Raw genomic sequence first — 27,002 nt, forward strand, 5'->3', positions numbered from 1 at the left:
AGTCCTCACACTATCCATAAGTGCCAGCTCCTCATACGGCCCACCAGTGCCAGCTCCTTATATTGCCCACCAGTGTCAAGCCCTCACACTACCCATAAGTGTCGTCTCCTCACACCCCACCAGTGCCAGCTCCTCATCCTGGCCACCAGTGGCCAGTCCTCACACTACCCATAAGTGTCAGCTCCTCATACTGCCCACCAGTACCAGCTCCTCATACTGCCCACCAGTGGCCAGTCCTCACATTACCCATATGTGCCAGCTCCTCATACTGCCCACCAGCGCCAGCTCCTTATACTGCCCACCAGTGGGCAGTCCTCACATTACCCATATGTGCCAGCTCCTCATACTGCCCACCAGTGCCAGCTCCTTATACTGCCCACCAGTGGGCAGTCCTCACACTACCCATAAGTTCCAGCTCCTCATACCCCACTAGCGGCAGCTCCTCATACTGCCCATCACTGGCCAGTCCTCACACTACCCATAAGTGCCAGCTCCTCATACTGCCCATCAGTGTCAAGCCCTCACACTACCCATAAGTGCCAGCTCCTTATACTGCCCATCACTGTGAAGTCCTCACACTACCCATAAGTGCCAGCTCCTCACACCCCACCAGTGCCAGCTCCTCATACTGCTCACCAGTGGCCAGTCCTCACACTACCCTAAGTGCCAGCTCCTCATACTGTCCATCAGTGTCAAGCCCTCACACTACCTATAAGTGCCAGCTCCTCACACCCCACCAGTGCCAGCTCCTCATCCTGCCCACCAGTGTCAAGCCCTCACACTACCTATAAGTGCCAGCTCCTCATACTGCCCACCAGTACCAGCTCCTCATGCTGCCCACCAGTGGCCAGTCCTCACATTACCCATATGTGCCAGCTCCTCATACTGCCCACCAGCGCCAGCTCCTTATACTGCCCACCAGTGGGCAGTCCTCACATTACCCATATGTGCCAGCTCCTCATACTGTCCACCAGCGCCAGCTCCTTATACTGCCCACCAGTGGGCAGTGCTCACACTACCCATAAGTTCCAGCTCCTCATACCCCACTAGCGGCAGCTCCTCATACTGCCCATCACTGGCCAGTCCTCACACTACCCATAAGTGCCAGCTCCTCATACTGCCCATCAGTGTCAAGCCCTCACACTACCCATAAGTGCCAGCTCCTCACATCCCACCAGTGCCAGCTCCTCATACTGCTCACCAGTGGCCAGTCCTCACACTACCCATAAGTGCCAGCTCCTTATACTACCCACCAGTGGCCAGTCCTCACACTACCCATAAGGCCAGCGCCTCATACTGCCCATCAGTGTCAAGCCCTCACACTACCCATAAGTGCCCGCTCCTCATACTGCCCACCAGTCCCAGCTCCTTATACTGCCCACCAGTGGCCAGTCCTCACACTACACATAAGTGCCAGCTCCTCATACTGCCCACCAGTGCCAGCTTGTTATACTGCCCACCAGTGGCCAGTCCTCACACTACCCATAAGTGCCAGCTCCTCATACTGCCCACCAGTGCCAGCTCCTTATACTGCCCACCAGTGGCCAGTCCTCACACTATCCATAAGTGCCAGCTCCTCATACGGCCCACCAGTGCCAGCTCCTTATATTGCCCACCAGTGTCAAGCCCTCACACTACCCATAAGTGTCGTCTCCTCACACCCCACCAGTGCCAGCTCCTCATCCTGGCCACCAGTGGCCAGTCCTCACACTACCCATAAGTGTCAGCTCCTCATACTGCCCACCAGTACCAGCTCCTCATACTGCCCACCAGTGGCCAGTCCTCACATTACCCATATGTGCCAGCTCCTCATACTGCCCACCAGCGCCAGCTCCTTATACTGCCCACCAGTGGGCAGTCCTCACATTACCCATATGTGCCAGCTCCTCATACTGCCCACCAGCGCCAGCTCCTTATACTGCCCACCAGTGGGCAGTCCTCACACTACCCATAAGTTCCAGCTCCTCATACCCCACTAGCGGCAGCTCCTCATACTGCCCATCACTGGCCAGTCCTCACACTACCCATAAGTGCCAGCTCCTCATACTGCCCATCAGTGTCAAGCCCTCACACTACCCATAAGTGCCAGCTCCTTATACTGCCCATCACTGTGAAGTCCTCACACTACCCATAAGTGCCAGCTCCTCACACCCCACCAGTGCCAGCTCCTCATACTGCTCACCAGTGGCCAGTCCTCACACTACCCTAAGTGCCAGCTCCTCATACTGTCCATCAGTGTCAAGCCCTCATACTACCTATAAGTGCCAGCTCCTCACACCCCACCAGTGCCAGCTCCTCATCCTGCCCACCAGTGTCAAGCCCTCACACTACCTATACGTGCCAGCTCCTCATACTGCCCACCAGTACCAGCTCCTCATGCTGCCCACCAGTGGCCAGTCCTCACATTACCCATATGTTCCAGCTCCTCATACTGCCCACCAGCGCCAGTTCCTTATACTGCCCACCAGTGGGCAGTCCTCACATTACCCATATGTGCCAGCTCCTCATACTGTCCGCCAGCGCCAGCTCCTTATACTGCCCACCAGTGGGCAGTGCTCACACTACCCATAAGTTCCAACTCCTCATACCCCACTAGCGGCAGCTCCTCATACTGCCCATCACTGGCCAGTCCTCACACTACCCATAAGTGCCAGCTCCTCATACTGCCCATCAGTGTCAAGCCCTCACACTACCCATAAGTGCCAGCTCCTCACACCCCACCAGTGCCAGCTCCTCATACTGCTCACCAGTGGCCAGTCCTCACACTACCCATAAGTGCCAGCTCCTTATACTACCCACCAGTGGCCAGTCCTCACACTACCCATAAGTGCCAGCGCCTCATACTGCCCATCAGTGTCAAGCCCTCACACTACCCATAAGTGCCCGCTCCTCATACCGCCCACCAGTCCCAGCTCCTTATACTGCCCACCAGTGGCCAGTCCTCACACTACACATAAGTGCCAGCTCCTCATACTGCCCACCAGTGCCAGCTTGTTATACTGCCCACCAGTGGCCAGTCCTCACACTACCCATAAGTGCCAGCTCCTCATACTGCCCACCAGTGCCAGCTCCTTATACTGCCCACCAGTGGCCAGTCCTCACACTATCCATAAGTACCAGCTCCTCATACGGCCCACCAGTGCCAGCTCCTTATATTGCCCACCAGTGTCAAGCCCTCACACTACCCATAAGTGTCGTCTCCTCACACCCCACCAGTGCCAGCTCCTCATCCTGGCCACCAGTGGCCAGTCCTCACACTACCCATAAGTGTCAGCTCCTCATACTGCCCACCAGTACCAGCTCCTCATACTGCCCACCAGTGGCCAGTCCTCACATTACCCATATGTGCCAGCTCCTCATACTGCCCACCAGCGCCAGCTCCTTATACTGCCCACCAGTGGGCAGTCCTCACATTACCCATATGTGCCAGCTCCTCATACTGCCCACCAGCGCCAGCTCCTTATACTGCCCACCAGTGGGCAGTCCTCACACTACCCATAAGTTCAAGCTCCTCATACCCCACTAGCGGCAGCTCCTCATACTGCCCATCACTGGCCAGTCCTCACACTACCCATAAGTGCCAGCTCCTCATACTGCCCATCAGTGTCAAGCCCTCACACTACCCATAAGTGCCAGCTCCTTATACTGCCCATCACTGTGAAGTCCTCACACTACCCATAAGTGCCAGCTCCACACACCCCACCAGTGCCAGCTCCTCATACTGCTCACCAGTGGCCAGTCCTCACACTACCCTAAGTGCCAGCTCCTCATACTGTCCATCAGTGTCAAGCCCTCACACTACCTATAAGTGCCAGCTCCTCACACCCCACCAGTGCCAGCTCCTCATCCTGCCCACCAGTGTCAAGCCCTCACACTACACATAAGTGCCAGCTCCTCATACTGCCCACCAGTGGGCAGTCCTCACATTACCCATATGTGCCAGCTCCTCATACTGTCCACCAGCGCCAGCTCCTTATACTGCCCACCAGTGGGCAGTGCTCACACTACCCATAAGTTCCAGCTCCTCATACCGCACTAGCGGCAGCTCCTCATACTGCCCATCACTGGCCAGTCCTCACACTACCCATAAGTGCCAGCTCCTCATACTGCCCATCAGTGTCAAGCCCTCACACTACCCATAAGTGCCAGCTCCTCACATCCCACCAGTGCCAGCTCCTCATACTGCTCACCAGTGGCCAGTCCTCACACTACCCATAAGTGCCAGCTCCTTATACTACCCACCAGTGGCCAGTCCTCACACTACCCATAAGTGCCAGCGCCTCATACTGCCCATCAGTGTCAAGCCCTCACACTACCCATAAGTGCCCGCTCCTCATACTGCCCACCAGTCCCAGCTCCTTATACTGCCCACCAGTGGCCAGTCCTCACACTACACATAAGTGCCAGCTCCTCATACTGCCCACCAGTGCCAGCTTGTTATACTGCCCACCAGTGGCCAGTCCTCACACTACCCATAAGTGCCAGCTCCTCATACTGCCCACCAGTGCCAGCTCCTTATACTGCCCACCAGTGGCCAGTCCTCACACTATCCATATGTGCCAGCTCCTCATACGGCCCACCAGTGCCAGCTCCTTATATTGCCCACCAGTGTCAAGCCCTCACACTACCCATAAGTGTCGTCTCCTCACACCCCACCAGTGCCAGCTCCTCATCCTGGCCACCAGTGGCCAGTCCTCACACTACCCATAAGTGTCAGCTCCTTATACTGCCCACCAGTACCAGCTCCTCATACTGCCCACCAGTGGCCAGTCCTCACATTACCCATATGTGCCAGCTCCTCATACTGCCCACCAGCGCCAGCTCCTTATACTGCCCACCAGTGGGCAGTCCTCACATTACCCATATGTGCCAGCTCCTCATACTGCCCACCAGCGCCAGCTCCTTATACTGCCCACCAGTGGGCAGTCCTCAAACTACCCATAAGTTCCAGCTCCTCATACCCCACTAGCGGCAGCTCCTCATACTGCCCATCACTGGCCAGTCCTCACACTACCCATAAGTGCCAGCTCCTCATACTCCCCATCAGTGTCAAGCCCTCACACTACCCATAAGTGCCAGCTCCTTATACTGCCCATCACTGTGAAGTCCTCACACTACCCATAAGTGCTAGCTCCTCACACCCCACCAGTGCCAGCTCCTCATACTGCTCACCAGTGGCCAGTCCTCACACTACCCTAAGTGCCAGCTCCTCATACTGTCCATCAGTGTCAAGCCCTCACACTACCTATAAGTGCCAGCTCCTCACACCCCACCAGTGCCAGCTCCTCATCCTGCCCACCAGTGTCAAGCCCTCACACTACCTATAAGTGCCAGCTCCTCATACTGCCCACCAGTACCAGCTCCTCATGCTGCCCACCAGTGGCCAGTCCTCACATTACCCATATGTGCCAGCTCCTCATACTGCCCACCAGCGCCAGCTCCTTATACTGCCCACCAGTGGGCAGTCCTCACATTACCCATATGTGCCAGCTCCTCATACTGTCCACCAGCGCCAGCTCCTTATACTGCCCACCAGTGGGCAGTGCTCACACTACCCATAAGTGCCAGCTCCTTATACTACCCACCAGTGGCCAGTCCTCACACTACCCATAAGTGCCAGCGCCTCATACTGCCCATCAGTGTCAAGCCCTCACACTACCCATAAGTGCCCGCTCCTCATACCGCCCACCAGTCCCAGCTCCTTATACTGCCCACCAGTGGCCAGTCCTCACACTACACATAAGTGCCAGCTCCTCATACTGCCCACCAGTGCCAGCTTGTTATACTGCCCACCAGTGGCCAGTCCTCACACTACCCATAAGTGCCAGCTCCTCATACTGCCCACCAGTGCCAGCTCCTTATACTGCCCACCAGTGGCCAGTCCTCACACTATCCATAAGTGCCAGCTCCTCATACGGCCCACCAGTGCCAGCTCCTTATATTGCCCACCAGTGTCAAGCCCTCACACTACCCATAAGTGTCGTCTCCTCACACCCCACCAGTGCCAGCTCCTCATCCTGGCCACCAGTGGCCAGTCCTCACACTACCCATAAGTGTCAGCTCCTCATACTGCCCACCAGTACCAGCTCCTCATACTGCCCACCAGTGGCCAGTCCTCACATTACCCATATGTGCCAGCTCCTCATACTGCCCACCAGCGCCAGCTCCTTATACTGCCCACCAGTGGGCAGTCCTCACATTACCCATATGTGCCAGCTCCTCATACTGCCCACCAGCGCCAGCTCCTTATACTGCCCACCAGTGGGCAGTCCTCACACTACCCATAAGTTCCAGCTCCTCATACCCCACTAGCGGCAGCTCCTCATACTGCCCATCACTGGCCAGTCCTCACACTACCCATAAGTGCCAGCTCCTCATACTGCCCATCAGTGTCAAGCCCTCACACTACCCATAAGTGCCAGCTCCTTATACTGCCCATCACTGTGAAGTCCTCACACTACCCATAAGTGCCAGCTCCTCACACCCCACCAGTGCCAGCTCCTCATACTGCTCACCAGTGGCCAGTCCTCACACTACCCTAAGTGCCAGCTCCTCATACTGTCCATCAGTGTCAAGCCCTCACACTACCTATAAGTGCCAGCTCCTCACACCCCACCAGTGCCAGCTCCTCATCCTGCCCACCAGTGTCAAGCCCTCACACTACCTATAAGTGCCAGCTCCTCATACTGCCCACCAGTACCAGCTCCTCATGCTGCCCACCAGTGGCCAGTCCTCACATTACCCATATGTGCCAGCTCCTCATACTGCCCACCAGCGCCAGCTCCTTATACTGCCCACCAGTGGGCAGTCCTCACATTACCCATATGTGCCAGCTCCTCATACTGTCCACCAGCGCCAGCTCCTTATACTGCCCACCAGTGGGCAGTGCTCACACTACCCATAAGTTCCAGCTCCTCATACCCCACTAGCGGCAGCTCCTCATACTGCCCATCACTGGCCAGTCCTCACACTACCCATAAGTGCCAGCTCCTCATACTGCCCATCAGTGTCAAGCCCTCACACTACCCATAAGGGCCAGCTCCTCACATCCCACCAGTGCCAGCTCCTCATACTGCTCACCAGTGGCCAGTCCTCACACTACCCATAAGTGCCAGCTCCTTATACTACCCACCAGTGGCCAGTCCTCACACTACCCATAAGTGCCAGTGCCTCATACTGCCCATCAGTGTCAAGCCCTCACACTACCCATAAGTGCCCGCTCCTCATACTGCCCACCAGTCCCAGCTCCTTATACTGCCCACCAGTGGCCAGTCCTCACACTACACATAAGTGCCAGCTCCTCATACTGCCCACCAGTGCCAGCTTGTTATACTGCCCACCAGTGGCCAGTCCTCACACTACCCATAAGTGCCAGCTCCTCATACTGCCCACCAGTGCCAGCTCCTTATACTGCCCACCAGTGGCCAGTCCTCACACTACCCATAAGTGCCAGCGCCTCATACTGCCCATCAGTGTCAAGCCCTCACACTACCCATAAGTGCCCGCTCCTCATACTGCCCACCAGTCCCAGCTCCTTATACTGCCCACCAGTGGCCAGTCCTCACACTACACATAAGTGCCAGCTCCTCATACTGCCCACCAGTGCCAGCTTGTTATACTGCCCACCAGTGGCCAGTCCTCACACTACCCATAAGTGCCAGCTCCTCATACTGCCCACCAGTGCCAGCTCCTCATACTGCCCACCAGTGGGCAGTCCTCACATTACCCATATGTGCCAGCTCCTCATACTGTCCACCAGCGCCAGCTCCTTATACTGCCCACCAGTGGGCAGTGCTCACACTACCCATAAGTTCCAGCTCCTCATACCGCACTAGCGGCAGCTCCTCATACTGCCCATCACTGGCCAGTCCTCACACTACCCATAAGTGCCAGCTCCTCATACTGCCCATCAGTGTCAAGCCCTCACACTACCCATAAGTGCCAGCTCCTCACATCCCACCAGTGCCAGCTCCTCATACTGCTCACCAGTGGCCAGTCCTCACACTACCCATAAGTGCCAGCTCCTTATACTACCCACCAGTGGCCAGTCCTCACACTACCCATAAGTGCCAGCGCCTCATACTGCCCATCAGTGTCAAGCCCTCACACTACCCATAAGTGCCCGCTCCTCATACTGCCCACCAGTCCCAGCTCCTTATACTGCCCACCAGTGGCCAGTCCTCACACTACACATAAGTGCCAGCTCCTCATACTGCCCACCAGTGCCAGCTTGTTATACTGCCCACCAGTGGCCAGTCCTCACACTACCCATAAGTGCCAGCTCCTCATACTGCCCACCAGTGCCAGCTCCTTATACTGCCCACCAGTGGCCAGTCCTCACACTATCCATATGTGCCAGCTCCTCATACGGCCCACCAGTGCCAGCTCCTTATATTGCCCACCAGTGTCAAGCCCTCACACTACCCATAAGTGTCGTCTCCTCACACCCCACCAGTGCCAGCTCCTCATCCTGGCCACCAGTGGCCAGTCCTCACACTACCCATAAGTGTCAGCTCCTCATACTGCCCACCAGTACCAGCTCCTCATACTGCCCACCAGTGGCCAGTCCTCACATTACCCATATGTGCCAGCTCCTCATACTGCCCACCAGCGCCAGCTCCTTATACTGCCCACCAGTGGGCAGTCCTCACATTACCCATATGTGCCAGCTCCTCATACTGCCCACCAGCGCCAGCTCCTTATACTGCCCACCAGTGGGCAGTCCTCACACTACCCATAAGTTCCAGCTCCTCATACCCCACTAGCGGCAGCTCCTCATACTGCCCATCACTGGCCAGTCCTCACACTACCCATAAGTGCCAGCTCCTCATACTCCCCATCAGTGTCAAGCCCTCACACTACCCATAAGTGCCAGCTCCTTATACTGCCCATCACTGTGAAGTCCTCACACTACCCATAAGTGCTAGCTCCTCACACCCCACCAGTGCCAGCTCCTCATACTGCTCACCAGTGGCCAGTCCTCACACTACCCTAAGTGCCAGCTCCTCATACTGTCCATCAGTGTCAAGCCCTCACACTACCTATAAGTGCCAGCTCCTCACACCCCACCAGTGCCAGCTCCTCATCCTGCCCACCAGTGTCAAGCCCTCACACTACCTATAAGTGCCAGCTCCTCATACTGCCCACCAGTACCAGCTCCTCATGCTGCCCACCAGTGGCCAGTCCTCACATTACCCATATGTGCCAGCTCCTCATACTGCCCACCAGCGCCAGCTCCTTATACTGCCCACCAGTGGGCAGTCCTCACATTACCCATATGTGCCAGCTCCTCATACTGTCCACCAGCGCCAGCTCCTTATACTGCCCACCAGTGGGCAGTGCTCACACTACCCATAAGTGCCAGCTCCTTATACTACCCACCATTGGCCAGTCCTCACACTACCCATAAGTGCCAGCGACTCATACTGCCCATCAGTGTCAAGCCCTCACACTACCCATAAGTGCCCGCTCCTCATACCGCCCACCAGTCCCAGCTCCTTATACTGCCCACCAGTGGCCAGTCCTCACACTACACATAAGTGCCAGCTCCTCATACTGCCCACCAGTGCCAGCTTGTTATACTGCCCACCAGTGGCCAGTCCTCACACTACCCATAAGTGCCAGCTCCTCATACTGCCCACCAGTGCCAGCTCCTTATACTGCCCACCAGTGGCCAGTCCTCACACTATCCATAAGTGCCAGCTCCTCATACGGCCCACCAGTGCCAGCTCCTTATATTGCCCACCAGTGTCAAGCCCTCACACTACCCATAAGTGTCGTCTCCTCACACCCCACCAGTGCCAGCTCCTCATCCTGGCCACCAGTGGCCAGTCCTCACATTACCCATATGTGCCAGCTCCTCATACTGGCCACCAGTGGGCAGTCCTCACATTACCCATATGTGCCAGCTCCTCATACTGTCCACCAGCGCCAGCTCCTTATACTGCCCACCAGTGGGCAGTGCTCACACTACCCATAAGTGCCAGCTCCTTATACTACCCACCATTGGCCAGTCCTCACACTACCCATAAGTGCCAGCGACTCATACTGCCCATCAGTGTCAAGCCCTCACACTACCCATAAGTGCCCGCTCCTCATACCGCCCACCAGTCCCAGCTCCTTATACTGCCCACCAGTGGCCAGTCCTCACACTACACATAAGTGCCAGCTCCTCATACTGCCCACCAGTGCCAGCTTGTTATACTGCCCACCAGTGGCCAGTCCTCACACTACCCATAAGTGCCAGCTCCTCATACTGCCCACCAGTGCCAGCTCCTTATACTGCCCACCAGTGGCCAGTCCTCACACTATCCATAAGTGCCAGCTCCTCATACGGCCCACCAGTGCCAGCTCCTTATATTGCCCACCAGTGTCAAGCCCTCACACTACCCATAAGTGTCGTCTCCTCACACCCCACCAGTGCCAGCTCCTCATCCTGGCCACCAGTGGCCAGTCCTCACACTACCCATAAGTGTCAGCTCCTCATACTGCCCACCAGTACCAGCTCCTCATACTGCCCACCAGTGGCCAGTCCTCACATTACCCATATGTGCCAGCTCCTCATACTGCCCACCAGCGCCAGCTCCTTATACTGCCCACCAGTGGGCAGTCCTCACATTACCCATATGTGCCAGCTCCTCATACTGCCCACCAGCGCCAGCTCCTTATACTGCCCACCAGTGGGCAGTCCTCACACTACCCATAAGTTCCAGCTCCTCATACCCCACTAGCGGCAGCTCCTCATACTGCCCATCACTGGTCAGTCCTCACACTACCCATAAGTGCCAGCTCCTCATACTGCCCATCAGTGTCAAGCCCTCACACTACCCATAAGTGCCAGCTCCTTATACTGCCCATCACTGTGAAGTCCTCACACTACCCATAAGTGCCAGCTCCTCACACCCCACCAGTGCCAGCTCCTCATACTGCTCACCAGTGGCCAGTCCTCACACTACCCTAAGTGCCAGCTCCTCATACTGTCCATCAGTGTCAAGCCCTCACACTACCTATAAGTGCCAGCTCCTCACACCCCACCAGTGCCAGCTCCTCATCCTGCCCACCAGTGTCAAGCCCTCACACTACCTATAAGTGCCAGCTCCTCATACTGCCCACCAGTACCAGCTCCTCATGCTGCCCACCAGTGGCCAGTCCTCACATTACCCATATGTGCCAGCTCCTCATACTGCCCACCAGCGCCAGCTCCTTATACTGCCCACCAGTGGGCAGTCCTCACATTACCCATATGTGCCAGCTCCTCATACTGTCCACCAGCGCCAGCTCCTTATACTGCCCACCAGTGGGCAGTGCTCACACTACCCATAAGTTCCAGCTCCTCATACCCCACTAGCGGCAGCTCCTCATACTGCCCATCACTGGCCAGTCCTCACACTACCCATAAGTGCCAGCTCCTCATACTGCCCATCAGTGGCCAGTCCTCACACTATCCATATGTGCCAGCTCCTCATACGGCCCACCAGTGCCAGCTCCTTATATTGCCCACCAGTGTCAAGCCCTCACACTACCCATAAGTGTCGTCTCCTCACACCCCACCAGTGCCAGCTCCTCATCCTGGCCACCAGTGGCCAGTCCTCACACTACCCATAAGTGTCAGCTCCTCATACTGCCCACCAGTACCAGCTCCTCATACTGCCCACCAGTGGCCAGTCCTCACATTACCCATATGTGCCAGCTCCTCATACTGCCCACCAGCGCCAGCTCCTTATACTGCCCACCAGTGGGCAGTCCTCACATTACCCATATGTGCCAGCTCCTCATACTGCCCACCAGCGCCAGCTCCTTATACTGCCCACCAGTGGGCAGTCCTCACACTACCCATAAGTTCCAGCTCCTCATACCCCACTAGCGGCAGCTCCTCATACTGCCCATCACTGGCCAGTCCTCACACTACCCATAAGTGCCAGCTCCTCATACTCCCCATCAGTGTCAAGCCCTCACACTACCCATAAGTGCCAGCTCCTTATACTGCCCATCACTGTGAAGTCCTCACACTACCCATAAGTGCTAGCTCCTCACACCCCACCAGTGCCAGCTCCTCATACTGCTCACCAGTGGCCAGTCCTCACACTACCCTAAGTGCCAGCTCCTCATACTGTCCATCAGTGTCAAGCCCTCACACTACCTATAAGTGCCAGCTCCTCACACCCCACCAGTGCCAGCTCCTCATCCTGCCCACCAGTGTCAAGCCCTCACACTACCTATAAGTGCCAGCTCCTCATACTGCCCACCAGTACCAGCTCCTCATGCTGCCCACCAGTGGCCAGTCCTCACATTACCCATATGTGCCAGCTCCTCATACTGCCCACCAGCGCCAGCTCCTTATACTGCCCACCAGTGGGCAGTCCTCACATTACCCATATGTGCCAGCTCCTCATACTGTCCACCAGCGCCAGCTCCTTATACTGCCCACCAGTGGGCAGTGCTCACACTACCCATAAGTGCCAGCTCCTTATACTACCCACCATTGGCCAGTCCTCACACTACCCATAAGTGCCAGCGACTCATACTGCCCATCAGTGTCAAGCCCTCACACTACCCATAAGTGCCCGCTCCTCATACCGCCCACCAGTCCCAGCTCCTTATACTGCCCACCAGTGGCCAGTCCTCACACTACACATAAGTGCCAGCTCCTCATACTGCCCACCAGTGCCAGCTTGTTATACTGCCCACCAGTGGCCAGTCCTCACACTACCCATAAGTGCCAGCTCCTCATACTGCCCACCAGTGCCAGCTCCTTATACTGCCCACCAGTGGCCAGTCCTCACACTATCCATAAGTGCCAGCTCCTCATACGGCCCACCAGTGCCAGCTCCTTATATTGCCCACCAGTGTCAAGCCCTCACACTACCCATAAGTGTCGTCTCCTCACACCCCACCAGTGCCAGCTCCTCATCCTGGCCACCAGTGGCCAGTCCTCACATTACCCATATGTGCCAGCTCCTCATACTGGCCACCAGTGGGCAGTCCTCACATTACCCATATGTGCCAGCTCCTCATACTGTCCACCAGCGCCAGCTCCTTATACTGCCCACCAGTGGGCAGTGCTCACACTACCCATAAGTGCCAGCTCCTTATACTACCCACCATTGGCCAGTCCTCACACTACCCATAAGTGCCAGCGACTCATACTGCCCATCAGTGTCAAGCCCTCACACTACCCATAAGTGCCCGCTCCTCATACCGCCCACCAGTCCCAGCTCCTTATACTGCCCACCAGTGGCCAGTCCTCACACTACACATAAGTGCCAGCTCCTCATACTGCCCACCAGTGCCAGCTTGTTATACTGCCCACCAGTGGCCAGTCCTCACACTACCCATAAGTGCCAGCTCCTCATACTGCCCACCAGTGCCAGCTCCTTATACTGCCCACCAGTGGCCAGTCCTCACACTATCCATAAGTGCCAGCTCCTCATACGGCCCACCAGTGCCAGCTCCTTATATTGCCCACCAGTGTCAAGCCCTCACACTACCCATAAGTGTCGTCTCCTCACACCCCACCAGTGCCAGCTCCTCATCCTGGCCACCAGTGGCCAGTCCTCACACTACCCATAAGTGTCAGCTCCTCATACTGCCCACCAGTACCAGCTCCTCATACTGCCCACCAGTGGCCAGTCCTCACATTACCCATATGTGCCAGCTCCTCATACTGCCCACCAGCGCCAGCTCCTTATACTGCCCACCAGTGGGCAGTCCTCACATTACCCATATGTGCCAGCTCCTCATACTGCCCACCAGCGCCAGCTCCTTATACTGCCCACCAGTGGGCAGTCCTCACACTACCCATAAGTTCCAGCTCCTCATACCCCACTAGCGGCAGCTCCTCATACTGCCCATCACTGGTCAGTCCTCACACTACCCATAAGTGCCAGCTCCTCATACTGCCCATCAGTGTCAAGCCCTCACACTACCCATAAGTGCCAGCTCCTTATACTGCCCATCACTGTGAAGTCCTCACACTACCCATAAGTGCCAGCTCCTCACACCCCACCAGTGCCAGCTCCTCATACTGCTCACCAGTGGCCAGTCCTCACACTACCCTAAGTGCCAGCTCCTCATACTGTCCATCAGTGTCAAGCCCTCACACTACCTATAAGTGCCAGCTCCTCACACCCCACCAGTGCCAGCTCCTCATCCTGCCCACCAGTGTCAAGCCCTCACACTACCTATAAGTGCCAGCTCCTCATACTGCCCACCAGTACCAGCTCCTCATGCTGCCCACCAGTGGCCAGTCCTCACATTACCCATATGTGCCAGCTCCTCATACTGCCCACCAGCGCCAGCTCCTTATACTGCCCACCAGTGGGCAGTCCTCACATTACCCATATGTGCCAGCTCCTCATACTGTCCACCAGCGCCAGCTCCTTATACTGCCCACCAGTGGGCAGTGCTCACACTACCCATAAGTTCCAGCTCCTCATACCCCACTAGCGGCAGCTCCTCATACTGCCCATCACTGGCCAGTCCTCACACTACCCATAAGTGCCAGCTCCTCATACTGCCCATCAGTGTCAAGCCCTCACACTACCCATAAGGGCCAGCTCCTCACATCCCACCAGTGCCAGCTCCTCATACTGCTCACCAGTGGCCAGTCCTCACACTACCCATAAGTGCCAGCTCCTTATACTACCCACCAGTGGCCAGTCCTCACACTACCCATAAGTGCCAGCGCCTCATACTGCCCATCAGTGTCAAGCCCTCACACTACCCATAAGTGCCCGCTCCTCATACTGCCCACCAGTCCCAGCTCCTTATACTGCCCACCAGTGGCCAGTCCTCACACTACACATAAGTGCCAGCTCCTCATACTGCCCACCAGTGCCAGCTTGTTATACTGCCCACCAGTGGCCAGTCCTCACACTACCCATAAGTGCCAGCTCCTCATACTGCCCACCAGTGCCAGCTCCTTATACTGCCCACCAGTGGCCAGTCCTCACACTATCCATAAGTGCCAGCTCCTCATACGGCCCACCAGTGCCAGCTCCTTATATTGCCCACCAGTGTCAAGCCCTCACACTACCCATAAGTGTCTTCTCCTCACACCCCACCAGTGCCAGCTCCTCATCCTGGCCACCAGTGGCCAGTCCTCACACTACCCATAAGTGTCAGCTCCTCATACTGCCCACCAGTACCAGCTCCTCATACTGCCCACCAGTGGCCAGTCCTCACATTACCCATATGTGCCAGCTCCTCATACTGCCCACCAGCGCCAGCTCCTTATACTGCCCACCAGTGGGCAGTCCTCACATTACCCATATGTGCCAGCTCCTCATACTGCCCACCAGCGCCAGCTCCTTATACTGCCCACCAGTGGGCAGTCCTCACACTACCCATAAGTTCCAGCTCCTCATACCCCACTAGCGGCAGCTCCTCATACTGCCCATCACTGGCCAGTCCTCACACTACCCATAAGTGCCAGCTCCTCATACTGCCCACCAGTGCCAGCTCCTTATATTGCCCACCAGTGTCAAGCCCTCACACTACCCATAAGTGCCAGCTCCTTATACTGCCCACCAGTGGCCAGTCCTCACACTACCCATAAGTGCCAGCTCCTCATACTGCCCACCAGTGCCAGCTCCTTATACTGCCCACCAGTGTCAAGCCCTCACACTACCCATAAGTGTCGTCTCCTCACACCCTGCCAGTTCCAACTCCTCATACTGGCCAGCAGTGTCAAGTCCTCATTCTACCCATATCTGCCCTCTCTTTCTCTCCTCACATCTCTGACGGCTCTAGGAAGTCACACTACCAGCTGCACCTCCTCAGAGGTATTCTTCCTTCCCTCTCCTCCCCCAGAAGCTCCCCGTCTCCCGAGCTCTGGTCCTCTCTAGGCTGGACTATTGCTACATCCTCTTTCTAAATCTTCCTTCCTCCATTCTTCAACCTTTACAACTCGTCCAGTACAGGACTGGGAGACTTGTCCTTGGCCTCAAGCCCTGGGATCGCATCTCTCCAGGACTGAAATCTCTGCACTGGCTCCTGGTTGCAGCACAGATTGAATTCAAGACCCTCTGCATCATCCACAAGGCTTTCTGGGACTGGGGACTATGCTACATCCAACTTTCTCTTCCTAATCATCTTCCTTCTTGAGCCCTCCGCTCATCCACCTCCAACTCTCCGAGGATCAGTCACTTTTCCAAGCAGAGAGTGGGGGGCAGATCTCTTCCGTCTGCCGGGGCCTCCCTCTGGAACAGCCTCCCTGCCTCTCTGAAACTTGAGCAGAACCACCTGCGGTTCCGGAAGCACCCCAGGACCTTCCTTTTTGCTTTCTCTCTTCCTCTCCCCTGCTGATGCATCTATTTGTTGCGCGCACTGGTCACCTGGTCACCTTTGAACTCAGTCCTAGGCTTCTGCATGGCCAGTTGCCCTTGCACTGCCTCAGGGCCCCCCAGCACTTAAGGGTCGGGTCCTGCAGCCCTTCAGTCCCTTCCCTCTGCACTTATTGATTTACCTACACTTCTCCCCTCGGCATTTCTCCCCTTCCACTTCCCTGCACTTGCGCAATCTGAATTACACGAGGCCTAGTAAGATCGTCATTTTATCCATCTCTGTTCCCCCTCCTTGTCTTGTCGCGCCTAGAAACACTTGTGTACAGGCGCGTTATAAATACCACATCGTATCGTAGCACTTGGAGAAACTCTCTCACTGGTTGCATATGAAAGACCAGTAATATATGACAGGGAATTTAGACCATGGATGGGAGTTTGGCCTAAAGGGTGTTGGGAAAAGGTTTCTCTATTTTCCCTGAGAAGTGTCACAGATGCATAGTAATAGGCCATTAGGGTATCGGGTATCAGAGGGTCTTTTACATGGGCAAGTAGGGGATATCATGTCTTTTCCAATGAAGCCATGAACTCTCCCCAGTGGCTGTCTCCTCCTCCTCCCATGTGATCCTCTCTCGTATTAGCCCCTCCACCCCCAGGGTCAGGATCAGGAAGCGGCTGCCGTCCCCTGGTCACATGGGGAGAGGGCCCCGCTGGGAAACCAATGATGAGTCCACTAGAACCATCACAGGACACAGCTGCCCCCTTCAACAATTAATGTCACAGATACCCCCTTCAACAATGAATATCACAGATGCCCCCCCTTCAACAATGAATGCCACAGATGCCCCCTTCAACAATTAATGCCACAGATGCCCCCTTCAACAAATAATATCACAGATGCCCCCTTCAACAAATAATGTCACAGATGCCCCCTTCAACAATTAATGCCACAGATGCCCCCCTTCAACAATTAATGCCACAGATGCCCCCCTTCAACAATTAATGTCACAGATGCTCCCCCTTCAACAATTAATGCCACGATGCCCCCCCTTCAACAATTAATGTCACAGATGCCCCCTTCAACAATTAACATCACAGATGCCCCCTTCAACAATTAACATCACAGATGCCCCCCCTTCAACAATTAACATCACAGATGCCCCCTTCAACAATTAACATCACAGATGCCCCCCCCCTTCAACAATTAATGCCACAGATGCCCCCCTTCAACAATTAATGCCACAGATGCCCCCCTTCAACAATTAATGTCACAGATGCTCCCCCTTCAACAATTAATGCCACGATGCCCCCCCTTCAACAATTAATGTCACAGATGCCCCCTTCAACAATTAACATCACAGATGCCCCCTTCAACAATTAACATCACAGATGCCCCCCCTTCAACAATTAACATCACAGATGCCCCCTTCAACAATTAACATCACAGATGCCCCCCCCCCTTCAATAATTAATGCCACAGATGCCCCCCCTTCAAAAATTAATGTCACAGATGCCCCCCTTCAACAATTAATGCCACAGATGCCCCTTCAACAATTAATGCCACAGATGCCCCCTTCAACAAATAATGCCACAGATGCCCCCCTTCAACAATTAATGTCACAGATGCCCCCTTCAACAATGAATATCACAGATGCCCAACTTCAACAATGAATGCCACAGATGCCCCCCCTTCAACAATTAATATCACAGATGCCCCTTCAACAAATAATATCACAGATGCCCCCTTCAACAATTAATGCCACAGATGCCCCCTTCAACAATTAACATCACAGATGCCCCCCCTTCAACAATTAACATCACAGAAGCCCCCCTTCAACAATTAATGCCACAGATGCCCCCCCTTCAACAATTAACGTCACAGATGCCCCCCCTTCAACAATTAATGCCACAGATGCCCCCCTTCAACAATTAATGTCACAGATGCCCCCCCTTCAACAATTAATGCCACAGATGCCCCTTCAACAATTAATGCCACAGATGCCCCCCTTCAACAATTAACATCACAGATGCCCCCTTCAACAATTAACATCACAGATGCCCCCTTCAACAATTAATGCCACAGATGCCCCCCCTTCAACAATTAATATCACAGATGCCCCCTTCAACAATTAATGCCACAGATGCCCCCCTTCAACAATTAATGCCACAGATGCCCCCCCCTTCAACAATTAATGCCACAGATGCCCCCTTCAACAATTAACATCACAGATGCCCCCCTTCAACAATTAATGTCACAGATGCCCCCCCTTCAACAATTAACGTCACAGATGCCCCCTTCAACAATTAATGTCACAGATGCCCCCCTTCAACAATTAATGTCACAGATGCCCCCTTCAACAATTAATGTCAAAGATGCCCCCTTCAACAATTAATGCCACAGATGCCCCCCTTCAACAATGAATGCCACAGATGCCCCCTTCAACAATTAACATCACAGATGCCCCCTTCAACAATTAATGTCAAAGATGCCCCCCTTCAACAATTAATGTCACAGATGTCCCCTTCAACAATTAATATCACAGATGCCCCCTTCAACAATTAATATCACAGATGCCCCCTTCAACAATTAATGTCAAAGATGCCCCCCTTCAACAATTAATGCCACAGAGGCCCCCCTTCAACAATTAATGCCACAGATGCACCCTTCAACAATTAACATCACAGATGCCCCCTTCAACAATTAATGCCACAGATGCCCCCTTCAACAATTAACATCACAGATGCCCCCTTCAACAATTAATGTCACAGATGCCCCCCTTCAACAATTAATGTCACAGATGCCCCCCCTTCAACAATTAATGCCACAGATGCCCCCTTCAACAATTAATGTCACAGATGTCCCCTTCAACAATTAATATCATAGATGCCCCCCTTCAACAATTAATGTCAAAGATGCCCCCCTTCAACAATTAATGCCACAGATGTCCCCTTCAACAATTAATATCACAGATGCCCCCTTCAACAATTAACGTCACAGATGCCCCCCTTCAACAATTAATGCCACAGATGCCCCCCCTTCAACAATTAATGCCACAGATGCCCCCCTTCAACAATTAATGCCACAGATGCCCCCCCTTCAACAATTAATGCCACAGATGCCCCCTTCAACAATTAACGTCACAGATGCCCCCTTGATAAACTAACGCCACAGATGCCCCCTTCAACAATTAATGCCACAGATGCCCCCTGCAACAATTAATGTTACAGAAGCCCCCTTGAGCAATTAATGTCATAGATTTCCCCCTTGATAATGTAATGTCACAGATTGCCCCCTCTTCAACAATTAATATCACAGATGCCCCCCCTTGAGAATGTAATGTCACAGATTGCCCCCCTTGAGCAATGAATGTCACAGATGCCCCCCTTGAGAATGTAATGTCACAGATTGCCCCCCCTTGAGCAATGAATGTCACAGATGCCCCCCCTTGAGAATGTAATGTCACAGATTGCCCCCCTTGAGCAATGAATGTCACAGATGCCCCCCCCTTGAGAATGTAATGTCACAGATTGCCCCCCTTGAGCAATGAATGTCACAGATGCCCCCCTTCAACAATCTCCTGTGTGTTGAATCTGAGATTACTAAAAACTAGAAACTTCAAAAAGGTACAAATATATCTTTCTAAAATAGAATCCACTGAATTGCAGGGATAGCTTTGTAATGTACGGTGAAGTGCATGGTCATTATTGCACAAAGTCCTCAAGCAGGCCTTTGGCCGGCCTCAGGCCGCGACCGGCATCCAAATAAGGAAAGCTGGCTAGGGTACCACTGTCGCTCTAGGCTGAACCCTGTGGTTCTTATCTGTCCAGGGCACTGGCATTTCTTCTCCTCTTTCCTTTTTCTCTAGCGCTCCAGAGTGGTAAGACTTGGTATGCAGCGCTATACAAATTCTTGTAAATGAATACATGCATTGTGGAAGTCTGTTGGTGAATGTGACTGAAAGAGAATCGGAGAGGTCTGAGAGGTTGGTGGAAGGAGAGGGAGTGGTAATGGGAAGAGACATGGGAATGCAGGTCTCAGTTTGCGGGTCTGTTTCTGGGTGATTCCTGGAGTTCAGGGTTGTGTTTGGTGGGCTGGCAAAAGGGGTGCCAGCCCACTATGAAGTGTTGCCAGGACTCATGGGTGAACTGTGCCGATGCTGCCCTTTGAAGGGTGGTTTCCAAGAATGCTGATAAAACCCCTCAAACATCACCCACTTCACAGTCCTTTCTGTCTTTTTAGATTGCCCTCACTCCGTGCCTCTGAAAGCGATGGCACCCAAAAAGAAGAACCAGAAGAAGGGCAAGGTGGAGTCGGCACCCACCCTCGTGTCGGACGACACAAGCATGGACATTGAGCAGCTCAACCAGCTGAACGGCCTCTTAGAGGGCGGCTCCAATGGCTTCCGCTGCACCGCCACTGAGGTGCACAACTCCAAGCACGGGCTGGAGCTCCTGGAGACCATGAACCAGATGCGCCAGGAACTCTTCCTCTGCGATCTCACCATCTCCACCAAGACCAAGGACTTCGATGTCCATAAACTTGTCATGGCTTCCTGCAGCACCTACTTCCAGATCCTGCTCAAAAAAGAGCCCAGCCTGAAGCGCCTGGACCTCAAGGATGTGTCCCCTGTAGGGTTGGCCACCGTGATCACCTACGCCTACACGGGGAAGCTGAGCCTGTCCCTCTACACCATCAGCAGCACCATCTCGACCGCCAGCTTCCTGCAGATGGGCACGCTACTCACGATGTGCACGGACTTCCTCACCCAGGAGATGAATGTGGACAACTGCCTGTACATCTCCAACCTCTCCGAGAAGTACGAGCTGGGCCTGACTCGCCAGGTGGCGGGGCAGTTCATGCGCCAGAACCTGGTGGAGTTCTCAGGGACCGAGCAGTTCCTCAAGCTGCCCCTGGAGCAGGTGGAAGCTATGCTGGCCGAGGATAACCTGTGCATCCCCTCAGAGGTGACTGCCTTCCAGATAGCCCTGAAATGGCTGGATTTCAGCCCGGACAGGGCCCAGCACGCCGCTGCCCTGCTGAGCAAGGTCCGCTTTGGCACCATCACAGCGCAGGACCTGGTGAGCCACGTGCAGCCGGTCCCGCGCATGATGCAGGACCCCGAGTGCCACCGGCTGCTGGTGGAGGCCATGAACTACCACCTGCTGCCTTTCCAGCAGAACTCACTGCAGTCCAAGAGGACACAGATCCGCGGAGGACACCGGGTGCTGGTAGCAGTCGCAGGCCGCATAGCGTCATCGGAAAAGGCTCTGAGCCGAGAGGTTAGGTACAGGGACTCAGAGGGGACCTGGGGCAACCTGGCCGACCTGCCGTCCAAGAGCTTCAACCAGTGTGCAGCCGTCATGGATGGATTCCTGTATGTGGCTGGAGGCGAAGACCAAAACGACGCCAGGAACCATGCCAAGCACGCTGTCAGCAGCCTAAGCAGGTAACAGGCAATGCATGCCGTCCACTGTGCATGTAAGAAACAGAGCATGCACTCAGCCGTCTGAATGCATGCAGTCTGCAGCATGTTTGTTTGTTTGTTTCTTTATTTATACCGCGTGCCGAACCCTGAGGTAACGGCGCGCCAAAGACTTAGAGCAGGTTACAACATAATATAGACATACAAGATAATAAGAATAAGCGCCGATGACCGGGTTACATGGTGGTCAAGGTCGTGCATCGGCAGAAACACAGTGGTGAGAAAAAAGCTTAGTATGTCAGACAATGTGAGAGTTCCTGTTGGCAAGCCAGGACTTTGTGTTTTGCTCTGAATGTCCAAAAGGATGATTCTGCTCTAAGGGTCACAGGTAAAGCATTCCAGTGTTTGGCAGCTAGGACTGGGACGCTGGAGCCGCCTGCTTTTTTTAGGGAGAATTTGGGGATGGATAGACAGTGAGAATGTGCAGTTAACAGGCCAATCATGTCGTCAGCAGTCGAAGCAGGTAACAGGCAATGCATGCAGTCAACTGTGCATGTAGGAAACAGACAGAGCATGCAGTCAGCAGTTCATGGAAGTAGCAGTGAATGCATGAAGTCCGCAGCATGTGCAGTTAGCAGGCCAAGCATGCAGTCAGCAGTCTGTGCAGATCACTGGCAAAGAATGCAGTCAACTGTGCATGTCGGAAACAGGCAGAGCATGCACTCAGCCGTGCATGCAAGTAGCAGTGAATGCATGCAGTCTGCAGCATGTGCAGTTAACAGGCCAATCATGCAGTCAGCAGTCTATGCAGGTAACAGGCAAATAATGCAGTCAACTGTGCATAAGGGAAACTGGCAATGCATGCATTCAGCAGTGCATGCAAGTAGCAGTGAATGCACGCAGTCAGCAGTATGCGCAGTTAACAGGCCAGGCATGCAGTCAGCAGTCAATGCAGGTCACAGGCAAAGAATGCCATCAACTGTGCATGTAGGAAACTCGCAATGCATGCAGGTGCAGTGGGTAGTTTGACTTCTTAGAGACGTCAGAGATGTGGGGAGAGAAGGAGAGTGTGGAGTCGAAGATAACCTCGAGGTTCTTAGCCTCACAGGTGGGAGCAGGAAGAGGGCCAAGAGAGGACAGCCAGCGAGTGGACGGAAAGAGGGGTGCAGGTGTGCCAATGAGGAGGATCTCCGTCTTGCTGGCATTAAGGCAGTGATCGTTGGCGGTGCACCACTATTGGATTGCAGAAAGACAATCCAGGATGTGGGAAGGAGAAGAGGTGGCAGAGGGGAGCCTGAAATCGAGCTGGGTGTCATCCGCATATCACTCGAAATAGTGGCAGAGAACAGCAATGCGGAGGGTGAGAGGTGCCAGGTATTGGTTGAACAGCCAGGGAGAAAGGTTAGACCCCTGGGGAAACCCGCAGGAAGAGAGAGAGATAGAGGAAAGGAAGGATCCAAGTTGGGCCTGGGAGGGTCAGTCAGAGAGAAAAGAGGTCAGCCAGGCCAGAGCCTGACCAGTGATACCCAGGTTATTACGTAGCCAGTTGAGCAGGATGTCATGGTTGACTGTGTGAAAGGCAGAGGAGAGATCAAGTAGGATGAGGACAGAAGAGGTATTAGAATCAAGGCTGGAAAATCAAGGCTTGTGCTTGGACTCAAAGAAATGCCAGATAAGGGGAAGCTGGTCTTCTGTTGCAAATCATTTTCCTGGCAGTGTGTGGACATCACCTCACTAATTCACACTGAAAACTGTAAATGTATGTGGACATCACTACCCAATCCCAAATGCCAGTGGGGCAGCCTCAGCCCTTCACCCCTCAACGGTTGATACATTGAGAACTATTTAATTGCATAATAATAACAGCTATTATCAAAGTGCTTAGAAGTGGGAGTATTCTACCATGAAGCACTGTTTTAAAACCTAATATTACAATGATAAGTTACAGTAGAAACTGCAGGATTTCAGCCCAAAATAAGGGTGAAAGCAGTTCCAGAACAAAATACCCGTTTATTGAAATCTGCAGCTTAGAGGAAATCATTCCTGCCACCCTTGGGTGCTTTCAAGGGGTGTTGTAGCATAGGACAGCGGCCAGCGCAGGAGAGCAGTGGGTACAGTCACTGGGCAGGAGAATCACAGTGCCATCTTTGGTGTCCCCAAAGCATTCCACCATGCAGATGAGGGTGTGCTTCTGCTTTAGCCCCTTGCAGTGGGGGGGGAGTGGGAGGGGGCGCAACAGGCCATGTCATCGCTCAGATTTTACCTACTATTGGTCACCTGGGGTTGTCACTGAAGCACCATGTTCCCCATGTTGCGGTGTCATCGGCCTCTCCATTCTTAATAGCAGAGCAGTGCTCCTTATCCATCTGCTCCGGGACCTAAGATGGCGTCTGGTTCATCTGGTAGGGCCAGCATCATCTCCTATTCTTAGTAGAAGAGCAGTCCCCTAATACACCTGCCCGGGACCTAAGATGGCATCTGGTTAATCTGGTAGGACCAGTGTCATCTCCTATTCTTATTAAAAGAGCAGTGACCCTTATCCATCTGTCCGGGAACCTAAAATGGCATCTGTTTCATCTGGTAGGACCAGCATCATCTCCTGTTTTTAGTAGAAGAGCAGTGCCCCTTATCCATCTACCCGGGACCAAAGATGGTGCCTGGTTCATGTGGTAGGACCAGCGTCATCTCCTATTCTTATTGAAAGAGCAGTCCCCCTTAACCATCTGCTCCAGGACCTAAGATGCCGTCTGGTTCATCTGGTAGGACCAGCGGCATCTCCTATTCTTATTAAAAGAGCAGTGACCCTTATCCGTCTGCCCGGGACCTACGATGGCATCTGGTTGATCTGGTAAAACCAGCGCCATCTCCTATTCCTATTAAAAGATCAGTGCCCCTTATACATCTGTCCAGGACCTACGATGGCATCTGGTTCATCTGGTATGACCGGCGTCATCTCCTATTCTTAATAAAAGAGCAGTCCCTCTTATCCATCTGCCGGGAAACTGAGATGGCGTCTGGTTCATTTGTTAGGACCTTTGTCATCTCCTATTCTTATTAAAAGAGCAGTGCCCCTTATCCATCTGCCCGGGACCTAAGATGGTGTTTGATTCATCTGGTAGGACCAGCGTCATGTCCTATTCTTATTAAAAGAGCAGTCCCTGTTATCCATCTGCCCGGGACCTAAGATGGTGTCTGGTTCATCTGAAAGGACCAGTGTCATCTCCTATTCTTATTAAAAGAGCAGTGCCCCTTATCCATCTGCCCAGGAACTAAGATGGCGCCTGGTTCATCTGGTAGGACCAGCGTCATGTCGTATTCTTATTAAAAGTGCAGTGCCTCGTATCCATATGCCCAGGACCTAAGATGGGCCTGGTTGATCTGGTAGGACCAGCTTCATTTCCTAATCTTATTAAAAGAGCAGTCTCGCTTCTCCATCTTCCCGGGACCTAAGATGGTATCTGGTTCATCTGGTAGGACCAGAGTCATCTCCTGTTCTTATTACTAGAGCAGTACCCCTTATCCATCTGTCTGGGGTCCAAGATGGTTTCTGTTTCCTCTGGTAGACCAGCATCATCTCCTATTCTTATTAAAAGTGCAGTGCCTCGTATCCATATGCCCAGGACCTAAGATGGCATCTGGTTCAACTAATAGGACAAGCGCCTTCTCCTAAGAGCAGTCCCCTAATCCATCTTCCCGGGACCTAAGATCACTTCTGGTTCATCTAGTAGGAGCAGCGGCATCTCCTATTCTTATCAATGGAGCGGTACCCCTTATCCATCTGTCCGGGAACTAAGATGGCATCTGGTTCAACTAGTGGGACCAGCATCATTTTCTATTCTTAGTAGAAGAGCAGTCCCCTAATCCATCTGCCCGGAACCTAAGATGGTGTCTAGGTCTTCTGGTAGGACCAGCATCATCTTCTATTCTTATTGAAAGAGCAGTCCTTCTTATCCATCTGCCTGGGACCTAAGATGGTGTCTGGTTCATCTGGTAGGACCGCGTCACATCATCTCCTATTCCTATTAAAAGATCAGTGCCCCTTATCCATCTGTCCAGGACCTAAAATGGCGTCTGGTTCATCTGGTATGACTGGCGTAATCTCCTATTCTTATTAAAAGAGCAGTGCCCTTTATCCATCTGCCCGGGACCTAAGATGGTGTTTGGTTCATCTGGTAGGACCAGCGTCATCTCCTATTCTTATTAAAAGAGCAGTCCCTGTTATCCATCTGCCCGGGACCTAAGATGGTGTCTGGTTCATCTGATAGGACCAGTGTCATCTCCTATTCTTATTAAAAGAGCAGTCCCTCTTATCAATCTGCCCGGGACCTAAAATGGTGTCTGGTTCATCTGGTAGGATCAGCGTCATCTCCTATTCTTATTAAAAGAGCAGTGACCCTTATCCATCTGTCCGGGAACCTAAGATGGCATCTGTTTCATCTGGTAGGACCAGCATCATCTCCTATTTTTAGTAAAAGAGCAGTGCCCCTTATCCATCTGCCCGGGACCCAAGATGGTGTTTGGTTCATCTGGTAGGACCAGCGTCATCTCCTATTCTTATTAAAAGAGCAGTCCCTGTTATCCATCTGCCCGGGACCTAAGATGGTGTCTGGTTCATCTGATAGGACCAGTGTCATCTCCTATTCTTATTAAAAGAGCAGTGCCCCTTATCCATCTGCCCAGGACCTAAGATGGCGCCTGGTTCATCTGGTAGGACCAGCATCATGTCGTATTCTTATTAAAAGTGCAGTGCCTCGTATCCATATGCCCAGGACCTAAGATGGGGCCTGGTTGATCTGATAGGACCAGCTTCATTTCCTAATCTTATTAAAAGAGCAATCTCGCTTCTCCATCTTCCCGGGACCTAAGATGGCATCTGGTTCATCTGGTAGGACCAGAGTCATCTCCTGTTCTTATTACTAGAGCAGTACCCCTTATCCATCTGTCTGGGGTCCAAGATGGTTTCTGTTTCCTCTGGTAGACCAGCATCATCTCCTATTCCTATTAAAAGACCAGTGCCTCTTATCCATCTGCCCGGGACCTAAGATGGCATCTGGTTCAACTAGTAGGACCAGCGCCTTCTCCTAAGAGCAGTCCCCTAATCCATCTTCCCGGGACCTAAGATCACTTCTGGTTCGTCTAGTAGGAGCAGCAGCATCTCCTATTTTTATTAATGGAGCGGTACCCTTTATCCATCTGTCCGGGAACTAAGATGGCATCTGGTTCAACTAGTGGGACCAGCATCATTTTCTATTCTTAGTAGAAGAGCAGTCCCCTAATCCATCTGCCTGGAACCTAAGAT

General features: G+C 53.5%; 1 protein-coding gene across 1 annotated transcript in view; it reads left to right on the top strand.

The window, feature by feature from the left end:
* LOC138502983 (kelch-like protein 31) overlaps window positions 1–27,002 on the top strand; it is a 184,419-nt gene that overhangs the window by 100,174 nt on the left and 57,243 nt on the right. The window contains exon 2 of the mRNA XM_069622390.1: window positions 20,521–21,727. Within this exon, the coding sequence (XP_069478491.1) occupies window positions 20,550–21,727 (1,178 nt within the window). The 5' untranslated portion in view covers window positions 20,521–20,549. The remainder of the gene's footprint in view (window positions 1–20,520; window positions 21,728–27,002) is intronic.

The sequence above is a fragment of the Ambystoma mexicanum genome, chromosome 11, assembly GCF_040938575.1.
Source record: "Ambystoma mexicanum isolate Mex_15411 chromosome 11, UKY_AmexF1_1, whole genome shotgun sequence".
NCBI classification, from domain to species: Eukaryota; Metazoa; Chordata; class Amphibia; order Caudata; family Ambystomatidae; genus Ambystoma; species Ambystoma mexicanum.